Source organism: Rutidosis leptorrhynchoides, chromosome 8, assembly GCF_046630445.1.
Source record: "Rutidosis leptorrhynchoides isolate AG116_Rl617_1_P2 chromosome 8, CSIRO_AGI_Rlap_v1, whole genome shotgun sequence".
NCBI classification, from domain to species: Eukaryota; Viridiplantae; Streptophyta; class Magnoliopsida; order Asterales; family Asteraceae; genus Rutidosis; species Rutidosis leptorrhynchoides.
In genome coordinates, this window is record NC_092340.1 from 46988886 (window position 1) to 47008413 (window position 19528).

The following is a 19528-nucleotide window of genomic DNA, read 5'->3' on the forward strand; positions in this document are numbered from 1 at the left end:
CGTTAAAATTTATTCTGACCCACGATTCCTTTACAAGTTTATTTGATCACTTTTTCCTTTCTAATAGTTCATTTAATCCTTTTTTCTTCATCATCCTTTATACGTTCAATCGATTCACGCTTAATTGTTCTTCTCTCTCGATTATTTACATCGATTTACAAATGCACGATTTGTTTGGCTTCTTCACCGATTGATTCAAGCGTTAATTTCATTCGTAGGTGAGTTAGGGTTTTGACGAGTTCATTATATCAATCAATTAGTTACGGTTTTATCAATTCATCAATCAAATTATCTCATACGTAGGTTGTCAATATGATTTATTTCTCGTTTGAATTTCAGGCTGTAGCAGGACACTTTGTGGTGCGCGAGGTATCAGATTGACATTAACGTAGAAGCTAATTGATTGGAATAAATATGTAGTTGCTTGATTAAATATTGGCTTCTTCACCGATTGACTTAAGCATGCTTTCTCATTAGCAGGTGAGTTTGTTCACTATATCTTTCAGTTAGGGTTGTGAATGATTTAACTGAAAAAAATTGAGTCCTTGACCTAATTGAATATGATTTATTGATTTTGTTCAGTTTAAATTAGTTTTTTTCTTTCCTTTTTAGTGTACTTTATATTTAGATTTTTCTTTGTTTGACTTGTTTTTTTAACAGTGTGTAAGAAGTTATTGATAGGGGACAGTTTAAAGCAGTAGGTTGTCAATATGATTTATTTTGTTTGAATTTCAGGCTATAGCAGGATACTTTATGGTATTCGAGTCATTGTGTTCGCATTTTGATTGAATGTCATTTTGATTGCATATGTTGAACACATTGTTCTGAGTCATTTTGTTCTTATAGATTAATGTTGATATAAAGTGATCAAATATAGTACTAATTTGCTATTATGGTAATCATACATTTATAGGTAATTAAGATAAAATAATGGACAAAAGTTGGATTCAAGCTCAAATAAAAAGCAACACTTTTAAAGATGGAGTGCGGAATTTTATTAATTTTGCTCGTGTTAAGTCTATTAGAGGATCAATTGTATGTCCATGTCGTAAATGTTGCAATTCTAAATGGCATAATATTGATACGGTTCATGCTCACATGCTTCGTTCTGGATTTTTAACGGGATATACAACATGGACGTTTCATGGGGAACATGTGGAATGTCCACCACTATCTCATTCGCGTATTGTTCAAGAAACGTCTTTGGGTCAAGATGACATAAGAGGTTTAATTCACGATATCTTAGGTGTAAGTTCTTTGCCTTCTGATTATGAACAAGAAATAGATCCAACTGTTGATGGAGATATTAGTGAACCCGACCAAAGTGATGATCACAATGTTATGGGTGATACATAAAAAAAAGCTGTTAGAAGAATGTGACAAAGAACTATACCCTGGTTGCAAGTATTCCAATTTGTCCTTTACATTGCACTTGTACCATATCAAATGTGCGGGTGGAATATCCGACAAGGCTTTTGGTATGTTACTAGAACTTTTAAGGCACACATTTCCTCATATTACTTCACTACCATCATCTGTGAACGAAGCTAAAAAATTAACCAAAGATCTAGGACTTGGTTATGAGAAAATAGATGCAAGTCCTAATGATTGTATGTTGTATTGGGGAGAAAGGAAAAGTCAACAATCATGTCACGTGTGTAAAACTCCACGATATGTAAGTGATACCGGGGGTGAAATGACTGAAAGTTCAAAATCACACAAGTCAAATAAGCCAGCTAAAGTTTTTCGTTATTTTCCCCTAATTCCAAGACTAAAAAGGTTATTTATGTCAGAGAAAACTGCAAAGGATATGAGGTGGCATAGTACAGGTCTAACTAAAGATGGAAAGTTAAGACATCCGGCCGATGGTCTTGCGTGGAAGGCCTTCGATGCTCGGTATCCAGAATTTGCCTCAGATCCTCGTAATGTGAGGCTTGGTCTTGCTAGTGACGGATTTAACCCTTATCGTACCAAGAACACGTCATATAGTACATGGCCTGTTTTGCTAATTCCTTATAATCTACCCCCTTTGGATATGCATGAAAAAAGAATCTTTTATTCTTTCATCGATTATTCCAGGGGAGAAAGGTCCCGGCAATGATATAGACATTTATCTATTACCTCTAATTCAAGAGTTAAAATTGTTATGGGAAGGTGTAGATGCGTACGAATCTTTTGCTAAAGAATGGTTCAAGTTGAAAGCTTCACTTTTGTGGACAATTAATGATTTTCCTGCTTATGCTAACTTATCTGGTTGGAGCACCAAAGGTCGTGTTGCATGCCCATGTTGCACGAGTTATACTCACTCAATTTGGTTGAAGCATGGGAAAAGGTTTTGCTATATGGGACATCGTAGATGGCTGGACCAAAATCATTATTATCGATTTGAAAAGGATCAATTTGATGGTACAATAGAGAATGAAGGGCCTCCCATTGGGTTGACAGGGTCAGATATTTTAAAACAGTTAACTAATTCAAGCTTTATGTATGGAAAGTTCCATAAATCCAATAAGAGGACAAGGGATGATGTTGGTTGTTTAAAAAATAATCCTCACATGGATATAGAAAATGAAGAGCCATGCACATTCGAGGGTATAGAGAGTTTTATAGATGAAGATATTGATGGTGAAAATCAATTGTGGAAAAAGAAGAGTGTATTTTTTGATTTGCCGTATTGGGAGTATAATTTACTTAGACATAACTTAGATGTCATGCATATCGAAAAAAATGTTTGTGATAATCTTCTTGGGACTCTACTAAATATTGATGGGAAGACTAAAGATAACGAAAAAACTCGCAAAGATCTTGAAGAAATGGATATACGACATGCCCTTCACCCTCAAAAACTTCCTAACGAGAAGACATACTTGCCACCAGCATCTTACACCATGTCTAATGTAGAGAAGTCCAATTTTTTACAAGTATTGAAAAAACTAAAAGTTCCCGATGGATATGCTTCCAATATTTCAAGGGGTGTAAATCTGAAAGACCGTAAGCTTATTAATCTTAAGAGTCATGATGGTCATATTTTAATGCAAGACATTTTGACGATTGCTTTAAGAATTTCCATGCTTTCAAGAACACAATCTCGAGTATTTAAGGTAGTGTCTGATTTTTGCTACTTATTCAAAGGGTTATGCTCTAAAGTTCTTGATGTTAGTGAATTAGAAAAAATGGAGTATCAAGCTGTGCAAACATTATGTGAGTTGGAGCGATTGTTCCCCCTAGTTTTTTCACAATCATGGTCCACTTGACTGTACACTTGATTTCAGAGGTCAAGCTTGGTGGACCGGTACATTACAGATGGATGTATCCAGTTGAACGGTACTTGATGCAATTAAAATCATACGTTCGAAATAAGGCTCAACCCGAGGGATCAATTGCAGAAGGGTATATTAAAGAGGAATGTCTTAATTTTTGTTCAAGATATTTTCAAGGTGTAGAAACTCCATTTAATCGCCCTCCGAGGAATGATGAAAACAATCTTGGTAAAGAGAAGTACATGTTTAATTCAAGTGGTCGTAAGATTGGTAAGGTTGAGGTTATTGAGCTTGATAGCAAGTCGTTAGGTCAAGCACATCGCTATGTGTTACTAAACCATAGTAAAATTTCACCTTTTCGTGAGTAAGTTTTTTTTAACCTAATTGTTTATGAAGTGTTATAAAATTTTACTACTGTGTCACTATAGAGTATAAAACTTGTGTTTATTTCTTGTAGTCTTTTTTTGAACGAAAAACAAGCTGGTATGAGTAAAGAAATAGATTCAAAGACAATGGAAAAATTGCTTGTTGAGGAATTTCCAACGTGGCTTAAACATCAGGTTATAAAGTTTTAGTTTTATATAACTTTCAAAATGTAGAACATAAAACTAACAACCTTATTAAATGATGGTAGGTCCCTTTATTAGAAAAGAACAATTTTAATGAAGAATTAATATCCCTTTCTATGGGTCCAAGCACTATTGCTAGACAATGTAGTGGATTTATCACGAATGGTTTTAGATTTCTTACAACGAGACGTGAAAAGTCAAAGAAGACTCAAAATTCAGGAGTTAGTGTTGAAGCTGAAGGAGGGAGTTATTATGGCAAACTCAATAACATTATCGAGATAGAATATATCCACGGTTACAAAGTTGTGCTTTTTCATTGTGATTGGGTTGACATTAGGCCTTCAAAAGGGTTAAAGAAAGATAAGTATGGGTTTCCACTTGTGAATTTCTCTAGACCCCTAATACATACTGGTGAAAAATTGTCCGACGATCCTTATATAATTTCCTCTCAAGCTAAGCAAGTGTTCTACATAGATGATATGAAAGACATTGGATGGTCACATGTAATTATGACTAAGCCAAGGGATACATATGACATGGGTACCAATGTAAATGGGGATGATAATGACTCGTATACTCAATGTATCCCTTCTTATATTCCAATGATCGATGATGTTAATGAGACGAGTTTGCGTAGGATAGATAATGAGATATGAATATATATATGTACTTCAGTGTATTTACCATTTAAGTGCTTGAAGTTTAAATAAAGTTTTGATGTATTAAATAAAGAATATTGTGCTTGAAGTGTTTAAATAAAGTTTTAAGTGTATTAAATAAAGTTTTATTGAAATGTTTGATAGAATGCAGGTGTTTCTGTTGCCAGGTTTACATCCACAGCGAATTCATACATCGAAACACCGATTTTGCTTGATCACTGAGATTCGTAACTGACTCTTGGAGCAAGAAACCAAGGTATGTGGATTGAACTACAAATATAGTGAAATTTAGTTTGATTTAATTAAAAGGTAAATGCACTATATATATTACTGATGTTTCTAAATATTTGGATAGTGAATATCACTAGTACTCTGTGGATGAAGATGTTAATATCACTAGTTAAGATGAGAAACTTTGTGCATGGACTAAATTTATATGCAATCCAATTGTAAAACAGGTTCCTACAATCCAATTGTGCTGCCTACTTCTTTGGCTTCTTTTTTGGGAAAACTCCATTGAAGACTTGGGAGGGATTTATTGGAGCATCAGTTACTACTATCATATCTGCCTTTGTGGTCAACATACTCTCCTCTGCATTTCTGTTTCTTTAAGTCAAAGCTAGGTCAAAAAATTTATATTTTGTAAAATTAGTTACTACTGATCTCATTGAGATGAGAATACTGTTGCTAGTTGCTAGTTACTTATTACTAGTTACTTAGTACTTACTGAATTGAGAATACTGTTGAATTGAGGATACATGTTGTGTACTGATCTTATTGTTTGACCTAATATATTGTTTTTAATATTTGATACTGTTGCAGCGAAGATTCAGCTTACCTCAAAGTGAAAATATGGATAGAGTCCTTTTTGCTAATTGGGATCACGCGTTTAGGAGCGTAAAACATAATCTAAAGAAGAAGTTGTTTAAATCAGTTGCTGAAGAATTAAACAAAGTTAATTACATGGCTGATGATGTTGCACATGGTAGAGTATATACAGAAGATGAGCTTTTGGAAGGACTTGACTTGATCGAAGCACCACCTAACTTCACAGATTCTCAACGGAATTTGTATAAATTACATCTCCGATCACAAACTGCAAAGGTAAAAAATGATCTATATCAACCTAACTTTTGGGTATAATTTAATAAGTAATTACTGAAATAAAATGATTTTTGAATGTGGTTATCAACCACATTCAAACAATAAAGTTTAGTTGAAAGACTCACTTTTCAATTTTACTAACTTGTCTTCAATAAATGAACTTTAGAAACTATCACGTTGTGGGAAGAGAGCAAGGGCGGATCAAATCCATCATCACACTACTGGTGGTTGCAGCTTTGCACGGAAGAGAGATGAGTTTGTAAGTTACCAAACACACCTTGTACCCGTATAATTTGTGTAAACTATGTTTGGCTCATAAATTACTATTTTTGTTTCATTTACAGAAGTTGAAATACAATAGAGAGCCTAATGATCTTGAGTTCTATAAATTTGTTTATGAAAAAGAAGATGGGTCATATGTTACAGACACATCAAGAGAGCTCGTGGTATGTAAAGTACATTTATATATAGTTTTTAGCAAGGTATCATTGTACACTGAAATAAAGTTAATCTCTTGTTGTTTGAACTTTTTGAATTTTCAGGAACAAGCAAGTGCTCGAATTTCAAAAAAGGTATTGGCTCTTGAGAAATCCGAACCTATGAATCCCGAAAAGCAGTCAGATATTTCAAGAGAAGTGATGATAGAGTTGATGGGTCCTAATAAGCCTGGACGAGCTCGTCTATATGGGCCTGGGGTGACTAAAACTTAAGTTACTAAATTTGCGTTTGATTTAAGAAGAATGCGGGGTGATGTTGTAACAAGAGAAAATCGTTTTTTGTTGGATAAAGTGGAATATCAAAACAAAAAGATTGAAAATCAAAATAACCAGATAGAAATGCAAAGAAAACAGATGGAAATGCAAAGCAGACAGATAGAAATGCAAAGCAGGCAGATGAAGATTATGGAAAAAAAAATTGATGATTGTACAGGAGAGCTTAGGGTGTTTAGAACTGCTTTTCAAGGCGCATATGGTGCTTCTACATCGGGGGATATCTTCCATAGCTTACGGGGAGAAATATCGGGAACACAGGTTAGACTTTTTAACTCTTATAAATGTTCCTATTCATGACCATCTTCCATGGTTGTTTTTTTATTCTTGGCAATTGGGTTGGGTCGGATTTGGGTCGGTTAAAATGAGTTCTGGATCAAGCACACCATTTAGGTTTTGATTGTCTTGTTACATGATTTTAAATGGTAACTTTGTTAATCTTTGATTGTCTTACTGAAAAATGAAAATAGATGTTTAGATACACTAGGTCAAATATTCACAGCTCAGTTTCCGGATGGTTTAGATACTTTGAGTAACTTGTTATGTGTTTTTCGTAGATCTGAATTTCTTGTTTGTTTTGTGTTTTTCAGACTAGTGGTGCATCGCGTTAGAATTGATTAGGCGAGGAGCTTTGCAGGTCACATATTGTTCAGGTTAGAAATTGTTTTTGAAAGCACTTGCTTAGCTTCAAAGTTTTCACTAAATAGATGGTTGGACAATTTTGAGAAAATTTGTGTGACTGCTGCCCACTGTCCAATAAGAGAAATTTTGGAGAAGGAAAAGAAGGTTTGGTTCCTTGATTTCTGTCCATTATACCTAATCCATTTTTTTTAATTTACAAATTGGGTCAACCATAGAAAATTAGCAAACATGAAATGTGTTAAAGGGTCAAACTGGATAAGCAGGTCAAAAGTCACTTGTAGCCAAAGCTAAACCCATTTTGACCTGTAATCTGACCAGCCAAGTTGCTGATATGTCACCCCTGAGCATTACGCGTAAACTTTTCTCTAGTTCACAATGTCTTTAAATGTATTTTTATTTTTAATTGTATTATTATACAATTAAAATTTTTAAATTTTTAACATTTTTAAGAGTTTTAGATTTGCCTAAATATTTGAAATTTTTTCTCAGGATGATAAGTTTGCTTATATTTGCATTGCACTAGCTTAATTTCTGACTATTTGGTTTCTATTCTGATAGTTCACATTTTATTATATATTCTTTGTTAGACATTTTTTAATTTTTTTGTCTATTTGATGCAGGGTAATAAGGTGGGATGCAGTTATGTGACAATAAAGATGGTGAATTTTTGTAAAGGAGATTTTAAGACATTTGGGTTGCTTTTATTATGAGATGAAACTGAGTTGTTTTGTTATGAGATGAAATTGGGTTGTTTTGTTATGATGTAATTCTCTGTTTCAAAATCGTTATCTGTAAACCAAATTCAAAATCGTTCTCTGTTTTATATATATGTAACTAGTTTTTTAGATTTTGATAGATTAGTTCATATATAATCCAGATGTTGCTACTATGATTTTTAGTATATTATACAATATATAATTATAATACATATTTAATATTCCGTATATATTAAATATATTAAAAATGTGAATTTAAGTTTTTGACGCTTTGTCAAAGTGTCAAAGTAGAATTAGTCAAGCACGTGATGTAATTTAGCTTCTTGACATGTGGACACGTCAAAAAAAATATAGCTTTTTGACAATGGGAAGCGTCAAAAACTGAGATGCTTTCTAACATTTGGAAGCGTCAAAAACTGATTCCATGTTAACGTACAAAATAGTCAAAAAAAGGAATTGTTTTTGATACAACAAAGTGTCACAAACTTCAAACTATTTCTGACACTCATATTTTCCACACATGAAAGAAGCGTCAAGATTTTTATTTCTTGCCATCTTAAGCGTAAAAAATCAATGTAATAAGCGTCAAAAAACCGATATATTTTTGTAGTGCTTGTTTGTGTAGCAGACATGAAGAACGACCTTAAATGTTAGATTATGGAGACATTTATACAAAACGAAAAGAAAAAAAACTGTTCCAACACTTGCACGGATTTTGCAGATTTCGGGAAGCGTGAAGCAGTCAAATGCGGCGCATCTTGACATGGATGCGGCGCATTCATCGAGCAAAATAGTCCGAGATTTATTGATGCGGAGCATTGAGCTGATATGGCGCATCAGGGGTCAGATGCGACGCATCACCATCTCGATGCGGCGCATCGAGTGCTGGTACATGAATCTGGAACGTGAAAAGCAAGTGATGCGGCGCATCACACATCAGATGCGGCGCATCTGGTGTCTGGCAGCAAGTTGGCAAGTTGCAACCTTTACATCCGAGCATGCTTTGGCCTCCTTTCACTTTAGGTGCAAAGTTAATCACTTTACACCTAAAATTAGGGATGTGATCATGCCATTACAAGGTGGAAAGCATGGCTAGTTGGTAAACAAGATGATTACTTGTCATGATGAAGATTCCTAGCTAGTTGTCATGGTGTTCTTGTTTTCTCCTATATGTAGAACTCATTGTATGCAATTGTAACACACCAAATACAGATTCTCAGTAATAAACACTCTCTAGTTGGTCCGTGGACTAAAGCAATCACACCGATTGCATATAACCACGTTATATCTTGTGTCGTTCTTACATTTTCGCATTTATTATCTTTCGTTCATTAAGTGGGTTTGAGTGATCCTGATAGAATCACTACTCGGCTAGTAGTCTTGTAGAATTACTAGTGTTGTTTGGGTCCTAATATCCTAACAACTGGTATCTAGAGCACAAGGTTTCGTTAAGGGAACGATGGCGGAAGATGGGAAGTTTAGAATCGACCGATTCGATGGAAGAGACTTTGGCTTTTGGAAGATGCAAATTGAAGATTACTTGTATCAAAAGAAGCTACACCAACCCTTGTTAGAGACCAAGCCCGAAAGCATGGACGATGCCGATTGGACGCTTTTGGATCGTCAAGCTTTGGGTGCTATTCGTCTTTCACTTGCTAAGAACGTTGCATACAACGTTGTGAATGAGAAGACGACGTTTGCTTGCTTGAAAGCACTCTCTAACATGTATGAGAAACCTACAGCTGCAAATAAGGTATTTCTCATGCGTCAATTGTTTAATACTAAGATTAAGGAAGGTACGAGTGCAACGGATCATATCAATGAATTTAATAATATCGTTTTAAGACTTGAATCGGTAGAGATTAAGTTTGATGATGAACTAAAAGCACTTATCTTGCTTTCATCATTACTGGAAAGTTGGTCGGGTACGGTTACCGCGGTTAGTAGCTCTACGGGAACTACTAAGCTAGCGTTTGAAGCTATAAGGGATTTGATTCTTGGTGAAGATACTCGTAGAAGAAACTCGGGAGAATCGACATCCGGTTCTTTGTTAAGTACCGACAACCGTGGTAGAAAATTTGAACGCGGTGAGAAGAAGGGTAGGAAGAAGTCTAAGAAGAGGAATTCATCGAAGGATAGAAGTGAAGTTACTTGTTGGGGTTGCAATCAAAAGGGGCACTTTCAAAGGAATTGCAAAAATGGTTCCGCGAAAGGTGTAAACTTAGCCGAAGGGGAAAGTGATGATGCACTTTTGAATAGTGTTGAAAATTCTATGGAGTCTTGGATTTTGGATTCGGGAGCTTCGTTTCATGCTACTCATATCAAAAGCATGATGAAGAATTTTCGTTCATATCAAGGCAAGGTGAGATTGGCGGACAACAAGCAACTCAACACAGAGGGCATTGGAGATGTTGTTTTGAAGACTACTCTTGGTTCTAATTGGACTTTGAAGAACGTAGGGTACATTCCTAAATTGAAAAGGAAACTTATTTCGGTTGGTCAATTAGATGATGAAGGTAACGCAGTTACTTTTGAAAACTGCCAATGGAAGGTGGTTAAGGGTAGTAGTCGTGGACATAAAAGGGGAACTCTTTATATGGTTGAAGTGTTTGATGAAGACACGGTGGTTGCTACGATTAATGTTGTGTCCGAATCAACTCTATGGCACCGAAGACTCGGGCATATGAGTGAGAAGGGTATGAAGATGCTTGTTTCGAGTGGGAGAATTCCGGATTTGAAAAAGGTAGAACTTGGGTTTTGCGAACCATGTGTATATGGGAAGCAAAAGAAGGTGACCTTTGGGAAATCAGGGAATGCACCTAAGTTGGAGAAATTGGAGCTCATTCATACGGATGTGTTTGGTCCAACCAATGTAGAATCACATGGAGGTTCTCGCTATTATGTCACCTTCATTGACGACTCCACTCGAAAGGTATGGGTTTATTTTCTTAAAGCTAAATCCGATGTATTTAATACTTTTGTGAAGTGGAAAGCTATGGTAGAAAATGAAACTAACTTGAAAGTCAAGAGCTTGAAGTCGGATAATGGAGGGGAATATGGTAGTCTTGAGTTTAAAGACCATTGTGCAAAGCTTGGTATTAGAATGTTGAAAACGGTACCGGAGACACCGCAACACAATGGGGTCGCCGAACGTATGAATCGTACGTTAAATGAAAGGGCTAAGAGTATGAGACTACATGTCGGTTTGCCTAAAATGTTTTGGGCGGATGCGGTTAACACGGCGGCTTATTTGATAAATAGGGGACCCTCAACACCGTTGGATTTCCGAATTCCCGAGGAAGAATGGCAAGGTAAGAAGGTGAGTTATGGTCACCTTAGGATCTTTGGGTGTAATGCATATGTGAAGACCAAAGATGCGGATAAAGACAAGCTTGAAGCTAAGTCAAAGAAGTGTACTTTCATAGGCTACGGGTCGGATGAAATGGGCTATCGTTGTGTGATGACCCAAAAATTTCTGACTAAATTTAAACTTAATCTTTGTATGATTAACATTTCCGACACGATAAGCAAAGTCTGTAAAAATGAATCTCAAAATTTTTGAATTACTTTTATATATTTAAATACCCTTCGGTTGTTTTCGACGATTCGCGAACAATTATATGTAAATAGATACATATATACTATAACATGAAAAGGTAACAATGTATTAATTGTTTGATACCGTACATTAAACTTATTGGTTTAAATATCTATTTGAATGTATATGATAAGTTGAAATATTTATTATTAAAATTTATTTATAAATAACTTCCAATGTGTATTTAAAAACTGATTTATGTATATTAAAAAGATATATACATATATATAATAAACGATAGTAACATTCGATTATTGATTCAATTGATATTTAGATAAGTTAACTAAAGCGTTTAAGATGAACCAGTTAAACACTAATTTGTTACAGTGTTTTCAAATTGCCACATTACTCAAAATGCTACAGTGTTTTCGAAAATCACTATTTGCTACAGTGAAATTGACTTTGCTACAGTGAATTGCTACAGTAAAATTTGACTTTGCTACAGTAAAATTTGACTTTGCTACAGTAAAACGCTATTATAAAAATGTATTTTAACAAATAGCGAGACGATGATTTATAGAAGTAAATGACCAAAACACTCGAAAGTTTAAGATACACTTTGAGTGATATAATTAAGGGATAATTTAAGGCTATTGATAAGGCTAAAAAGGAACATATATTTCATAGCATTATCCCCCAAGAAAGACAGGATTTTAGTTGTAATTGTTCCATATTCAAGTAATATTCGTTTATATTTAATAAGTGCGAAGACAAAAGGTGAAAACGAAGAATTGAAGACGGAAAGGTCCAAAATGCTCAAATGTACAAGATACAATTAAAAAGGTTCAAATTATTGATGAAGAACGTCTAAAAATGACAAGAGTACAAGTTGCGGAACGCAAAGTACACGATATAAAATAGTACGCAAGGACGTCTGAAAATCCGGAACCGGGACCCGAGTCAAGAAGAAACGCCCGACGCAACGGACCAAAAATATCTAGTCTACTATGCACAAGAATAAAATATAATATATAAATAATTATATTAATTATTTATATATTTATATTTATTTTATATTATGTCGACAAGCTAGGAGCCAAAACAATGTGAGCTGTCCCTGGTCCTCATGCGAGTCGCATGGCCAGAAGGCCATTTCCATGCGAGTCGCATGACTCCAGATTTCAGGCCAGGTTCTATAAATTGTAGTTTTTGGCTCGAGATAATCACACACATACACAAATATAGATATACTCCGTAATATTATTTATTATTATTATTATTATTATTATTATTATTATTATTATTATTATTATTATTATTATTATTATTATTATTATTATTATTATTATTATTATTATTATTATTATTATTATTATTATTATTATTATTAATAAGATAAGATTATTATTAATCTTATTATTTTTATTATTAATGTTATTATTTTTGCGATACAAAAATAATAATGTACATAAAATATTACGACGGAGTGCTGTCCAAGTAATTTTCAAAAATGAGTTTTCGAGCAAGCTAGAGCTAAGGAAATTATGGGTTATTGCCAAGGAGGTTATGGGTAATGTTCGGGGGTATATTTTTGTGAATCAAACCTCGTGCTTATTATCTCCAATGCGTCTACGTGCTTTCCTGCAATATTGTATATCAATATTAAACTGTGAGTTTCATATGATCCCTTTTTCAAATTATATTTTTGGGCTGAGAATACATGCGCAGTTTTATAAACTGTTTTACTAAATGGATACAAATACTAAAACTGATTTTGTGTGAGTTTCATAAGATCCCTTTTACTCTCTACATTTTTGGGCTGAGAATACATGCAAATGCTTTATTAACCGATATACAATATTTATATGCGTGAGTTTCATTTGCTCCCTTTTTAATTGCTTTTGCAATCTATATTTTTGGGCTGAGAATACATGCACTTTATTTTAAACGCAATGGATACAAGTACATACTAAATTCTACACTGAGTTTGAACCGAAAATCCCTTAGCTTTGGTAACTGTTAACTGCCAGTTATAAGAACTGGTGGGCGCGAGTAGTAGTATATGGATCCATAGGGCTTGATATCCCCGTCCGAGCTAGAGCGCTAGCCTTTTAACGGACGTATGCTATTTGAGAAGCGTACACGTTGGTTTGCGTGTATTATTAAGATGATTATACAAAGGGTACAAATTATATAAACGTTAAAGTTTAGTTACCAGGGTGCTCAATTTTGTAGAACCGATTGATAAACGTTTCGGATGAAACAACTGAAATCTTGTGATCCACCTTTTATGTAAAACCTATTGATAAACGTTTTGAATAAAACAACTGAACTTTTGTAATCCACATTGATATACGGATTATGTGTAATATTAAAACTATGAACTCACCAACCTTTGTGTTGACACTTGAAGCATGTTTATTCTCAGGTTTCTAGAAGTCTTCCGCTGTTTGCTTATACGTGATACAAGATATGTGCTTGGAGTCATACATGCTATATACAAGAAACTTGCATTCACCAAACCATTACCATGTATCTTATTTTGACTGTATTGTCAACAGATGTATTATTGTAAACCATTTAAATGGTGATTGTCTATACGTAGGAATCATCAGATGTTAAAAACCTGGAATTTATATATTCATTTATGAAATACCTTTTCAAACGAATACAATGTTACAAAATGTATCACATAGAGGTCAAATACCTCGCAATGAAATCAATGAATGACGTGTTCGTCCATATGGATTTGGAGCGATCGTCACACGTTGTTGGGACAACGAAGCTAGAAAAGTAATTCGTTCGCGAGATGTTACTTTTGATGAAGATTCGGTCTATGGAAAACAGGAAAGGGGAATCCTAAACCGAGTCAAGTTACTTTTAACGATGTTTCTATTGATGATCTTGCAGGTTCTAGTGGGAGTACGGGGAACAATGAATTGCTAAATAACGGTGAGGCGTCGGAAAATGCTAATGATGGGGATGATTCGGAAAGCGGTGATGATTCCGAACATAGTGCGAGTTCTAGTGATGAGGAGGACACAAATGAAACCGGTCCAACCATTCCGGTTACTCCTACACCAAGACGCTCGACTAGAGTGCCCAAACCTAATCCTAGGTATTCTCCATCAGCAAACTACTTACTCTATACCGAGAATGGTGAACTCGAAAGTTACTTGGAGGCAAGAAAAACAAAAGAATCCATACAATGGGAACTTGCCATGAAAGAAGAGATGGGATCACTTGAGAAGAACAAGACTTGGTCACTAGTGAAGTTACCTCATGATAAAAGGGCATTGCAAAGCAAATGGGTATATAGAATCAAGAATGAGATGGATAGCAAGAAAAGGTACAAGGCTCGTTTGGTAGTCAAAGGATTTCAACAAAAGGAAGGGGTTGACTACAAAGAGATATTTTCACCGGTAGTTAAAATGACTACTATCCGTTTGGTACTTTCTATGGTTGCATCCGAAGACTTACATCTTGAGCAACTAGATGTAAAAACTGCATTCTTACATGGTGATCTTGTTGAAGAGATCTACATGAGGCAACCCGAGGGCTTTAAGGTAAAGGGTAAAGAGAAGTGGGTTCGTAAGCTAAAGAAAAGTTTGTATGGGTTGAAGCAAGCACCTCGGCAATGGTACTTGAAGTTTGACGAGTTTATGAAGAAGATTGGTTTCTTAAGATGTGAAGCGGATCACTGTTGCTACTTGAAGAAATTCAAGTCTTCTTACATAATCTTATTGTTGTATGTTGATGACATGTTACTTGCAGGTTCAAACATGTCCGAAATTAACAAGTTGAAGGGATTACTTTCCCGAGAATTCGAGATGAAAGATCTTGGCGGTGCTAGGCAAATACTTGGCATGAGTATTGTGCGTGATCATTTGAAGGGTACTCTATACTTGTCTCAATCCAAATATATTGAGAAAGTAGTAGAGAGGTTCAACATGGAAGATTCAAAGGCCCGTTCTATGCCTTTGGGAAGCACCTTAAAGTTATCGAAAAGTCAATCACCAAAGACGGAAAGAGACAAGAAGGATATGGAAAAGGTTCCATATGCATCGGTCGTGGGTAGTATTATGTATGCCATGGTTTGTACAAGACCCGATATTGCTCAAGCAGTGGGAGTTGTAAGTCGTTATATGTCTAATCCGGGAAAAGAGCATTGGGAAGCGGTCAAATGGTTGCTTCGTTATTTGAAAGGTACTTCTAATATGGGATTGTGTTTCTCCAAAAACAATCTCATACTTAGAGGTTATGCGGATGCTAATTTGGGTGGATGTGATGATTCGGGGAAAAGCACTACGGGTTATGTTTTCACAATGGGGAAGACGGCGATTAGTTGGTTATCTCGATTGCAAAAGAGTGTTGCTTTGTCAACCACAGAAGCCGAATACATGGCTATTGCGGAAGCTTCTAAAGAGCTAGTGTGGTTGAAGAACTTCTTAGGTGAGTTGGGTAAAAGACAAGACTATTGCGTCTTGTATTGTGATAATCAAAGTGCGGTTCATCTTGGGAAGAATCCAGTGTTTCATAGTCGAACGAAACACATCAAGATAAGGTATCATTTTATTCGACAACATATAAATGATCACACTTTATTCTTGGAGAAAATCCTTGGTAAGAAGAATCCTGCCGATATGTTTACTAAGGTGGTTACGACGGAGAAATTGAGGTTTTGCATTACCTCAATTGGTCTTCTCATGAATTGATGAGAGAAGACCCCAGCTAGAGATGTGAATGGTGTTACAAGTTTAACAAGTAGTATTGAAGATCTTTTATCGAAAGTCTACTCAAGTACGTATCGATTTTTATATTATTATTATTATTATTGTTATCATATTTTTATTGGCCGAATGTCCCTCGGAAGCAATCTCTCTGCCATCAGTATAGAGAGGGATGAACAATTGATTTTGAACTTACTAATAATAATTAATGAGTCACGTCATACCAAATAAGTAAAAATTAACATGCTAATCGTTTACAATAGAATTCAGATACTGTTGTTACGGAATATTACTTGAGTCATGTGCGGTCTAATCTTCTTTTAATAAGATTCGTTCGTTCCTGTGTGCCATTTGGAATTGAGCTTCAACTGAAAGCTCACATTCAAAAAATTGAAGACATATTTTCTCACTTGGGCTTCAGTTGAACCCTAAGTTTAGATTAGATCGTTACAGGTTATATACTTCAATTGTATGTATATTATGTTGTGGGTATTTGGAATTAGGCTATAATTGGGCCACATGTAATATCCTTTTATTGAAAAATAAAATAAAATGTTGCGTGGAACTAAATAAACAACCTGCACTTTTTGTTCGTGTCAGTCTACGTCCTAGTTCTGCAAAAAAAATTATATAGGTATTTTTTTATTTCTTCTTTCATTAAAATTCAATTCAGTATCTATACCATTTATTTCTGTTGAATATTTCATCATGTTTATTGGATTTAGGGTTTGGTCATGAAATTTACTGATTAATTGTTGTACAGAAATCATATTTCGTTACCAAGCTTTTTTTAGTATATTTGAGATATATAAGCCTAATATTTTGCTTATCCATAATGTAAAACTTTTGGATTGAACATGAGTAGTAGGCTATACCGAGAGGAGCTAGGATGAATTTAGTTGGTAATCTGTTTATGTTTTAGTTTTTTTTCGCTGTTGTTGTTCGATTAAGAAGTAGTTATGATTGTAGTTAAGAATAAGTTACAAATTTCAGTGTTATATAACTTTTGACTTATTTGAATTAAGCGGCAAATAAATTAAGTTTAAATTATAGATTATTAGTTTATTAATTACTTTCCCACAGTGACCTAATAAGTATAGTTGGTGTTGCTCAATGTAATAATCGTCACCAAACATATTCACCCGTTGTTTGATCAATTCAGAAACAAAAGGATGGAAAATAGTATGGGTATCACACGAGTAGTGCAACCGCCACGTGGTCCTTGCCCGCCTCTTCATAAAAACGTGATCAAACCGAAGCCTATCACCGAAGATCCAGAAATCGAAATATTGCGTAATTATCACTTTTAATTTTCCAGTCTTTGATATTATGTTTTTTAGACCACCATGTTATGTTAGTAGTTACTGACGGGACCGAACGCGATGTGAAAGACCATCCACTCGTTCATATCCAAAACACCAGAGGAAACCATCAACATGAACCCGGAACACGGGATTCTGAGTACCCCATACCACTCAGTCAAAGGCTAGGTGGTATAATTTGATATTATGTAATAACTAAAATTTGAATCAATTTATTATAATGCATCAGTTTACTACTAGATCATTATAATAATTAAATATTATTATTATTATTATTATTATTATTATTATTATTATTATTATTATTATTATTATTATTATTATTATTATTATTATTATTATTATTATTATTATTATTATTATTATTATTATAATAAACTTAAAAGTTTTAAAACTTACAAAAAATTAGTGGGAAGCCTAGAGACAATCTGGGCCCCCACACCTCTAGCAATAGCAAAACCTATCCTAGTAAAAATATGAGCAGCATCACCGGCACCAATATCTTGCGCCATCGAACTCTTCTGAACCCGTTTTAGCAAAGAAACAGCCTCCTTCTCTAATTCCCCAAGGGAAGAAATGAGAAAGGAATGAAACCATAACCAATAGCCAGACAACTAGATTCGTACTTGACCCGCTTCCGACGAGCCGCATTAATCACAGCACGTCCAGGGACAAAGTCAGAAAGCCCAGACTGTGTCAAAGGAGAAGACCCTGTCAAGTCAATACAAACATCGCGACCACAATCCCAGGAATAAAGTAACACATCTGCAGGTCTGAGGGCCCTATCGTTCCCTCCAGACAACCCAATGTCAACCTCCTTTCTCGCTGAAATCCCAGATCGATAACAAACATCAACAAGGGAATCCCGGACAATATTATGTCGATGCTTAATACCCACCATACCAGCACAAGACACCGCGTGATCCCCGAAAATATCCCCAGTAAAAACCCTTGAACAGGCAGAGCATGCCGTCGAGATAGAGAACAATGGAACACCTAACCGGTAGCACAACACACATCGGTAAGTCTTTGCGTTCATCGTCTGACCCAACCCCAAAATAGGGACTACCCTTAGCCAAGCAGAGGTGTGATCACTCTGCTGTGATTTCCATAAGGCCGATTGTCGGGGAGATAACGAAAAAGTGGATTCTGCAGAAGCGGTAACCTTTGTGAAATAAACATCTGCCAATTTCTTCATGAGTATTGGGGCAGCGACCTCACTCGGATTAACTAAAATATCAAACCCAACCGTTTCATTAAACAGACCCAATGCATCTTCAAAAGCACGACCAAGACCAACAATACCCGCATGACGTAGGAGCTTGGTCTGCAATCCAGCAGACTGTAATCGAGAAGCCAGAAAAGCATAATGACGAACATCTCCCGCAGAATAAACACCAAGCCCTCCAAATGCAAATGGCAAGGTGGCAAGCCGCCACTGCCAATCACCAAACCCAGGCCCTGAAGCAGTAACAATACGCTCCAAGGAAGATCGAAGGGCTCCATCGAAAGCGCGTTGAGCCGCCTCAAATATACTAGGAGGACAAGTACGCAAGGAAAAGTAGAGTTTAGAAACTCCCGTACATGCCCTAAGCAACAACAACTCACACTGAGGATCATCAAGCTTAGCAACCTTATCCATAAGCGCAATGGACTTGGTCACCCTTTGCATCACCAGTTCACTACTAAAACCAGGATCGGAACTTGCGGGGGCCCCAAGCAACTTAACACCATTTAAAGGCCGAGCAATATTAGGAGGAAAGACACCTACTTGCCTGCTGCGAGGGTCCTCCGTAGGCCAGAAAATTTCTGTTTTATTATTATTATTATTATTATTATTATTATTATTATTAGTATTATTATTATTATTATTATTATGTTGGTTTAGGTCGAGCAGCTTGGTTCGAAAGAACAGGTCCTGTCACTTCGAACTTTTGTCCGGGAAGTATAAGAGATACATCAGAAGCAGCTTGTGGTAAGCAAACTAAATCCCTGATCTTAAGCAGTCGTTGTAATTCGTAGGCTGAAAAAACTAACTATGGTTAATTTGCTACCAAGCATGAAGCTAGTGTGTATAAGAAATTAGCCAATGCCAACCCACGTCAGACAGTGTTCAAAGTTTTGAATCCCGCAACTGGTGAGTGCTGCTTGTGGTTATTGTGTAACCGTTGTACTTTGGGTTTTTATACATTTTTTTACCACCGCTCAAATCGTATCT

General features: G+C 35.6%; 1 protein-coding gene and 1 long non-coding RNA gene across 2 annotated transcripts in view; both read left to right on the forward strand.

Annotated features, from left to right (window-relative positions):
- The window catches only part of LOC139861841 (uncharacterized), a 38011-nt gene extending 18723 nt beyond the window's left edge, over nt 1–19288 (forward strand). Inside the window, exons 2-3 of the long non-coding RNA XR_011763978.1 lie at nt 17151–17281; nt 19199–19288. This is a non-coding gene — a long non-coding RNA (uncharacterized lncRNA). The remainder of the gene's footprint in view (nt 1–17150; nt 17282–19198) is intronic.
- Nucleotides 5318–5899, forward strand: LOC139861586 (uncharacterized). Its single transcript, XM_071850022.1, has 2 exons — nt 5318–5592; nt 5759–5899. Exons 1-2 carry the CDS (start codon nt 5341–5343, stop codon nt 5882–5884), a joined length of 378 nt encoding a protein of 125 aa, XP_071706123.1. The 5' UTR covers nt 5318–5340; the 3' UTR covers nt 5885–5899.
- Nucleotides 19289–19528: the final 240 nt, after the last annotated feature.

Excerpts from the sequence above, each read along its gene's own strand:
- LOC139861586 (XM_071850022.1), top strand. The coding sequence starts at position 5,341 with ATGGATAGAGTCCTTTTTGCTAATTGGGATCACGCGTTTAGGAGCGTA. Across the intron at positions 5,593-5,758 it reads TCCGATCACAAACTGCAAAG|AAACTATCACGTTGTGGGAA; the intron begins GTAAAAAATGAT and ends AATGAACTTTAG.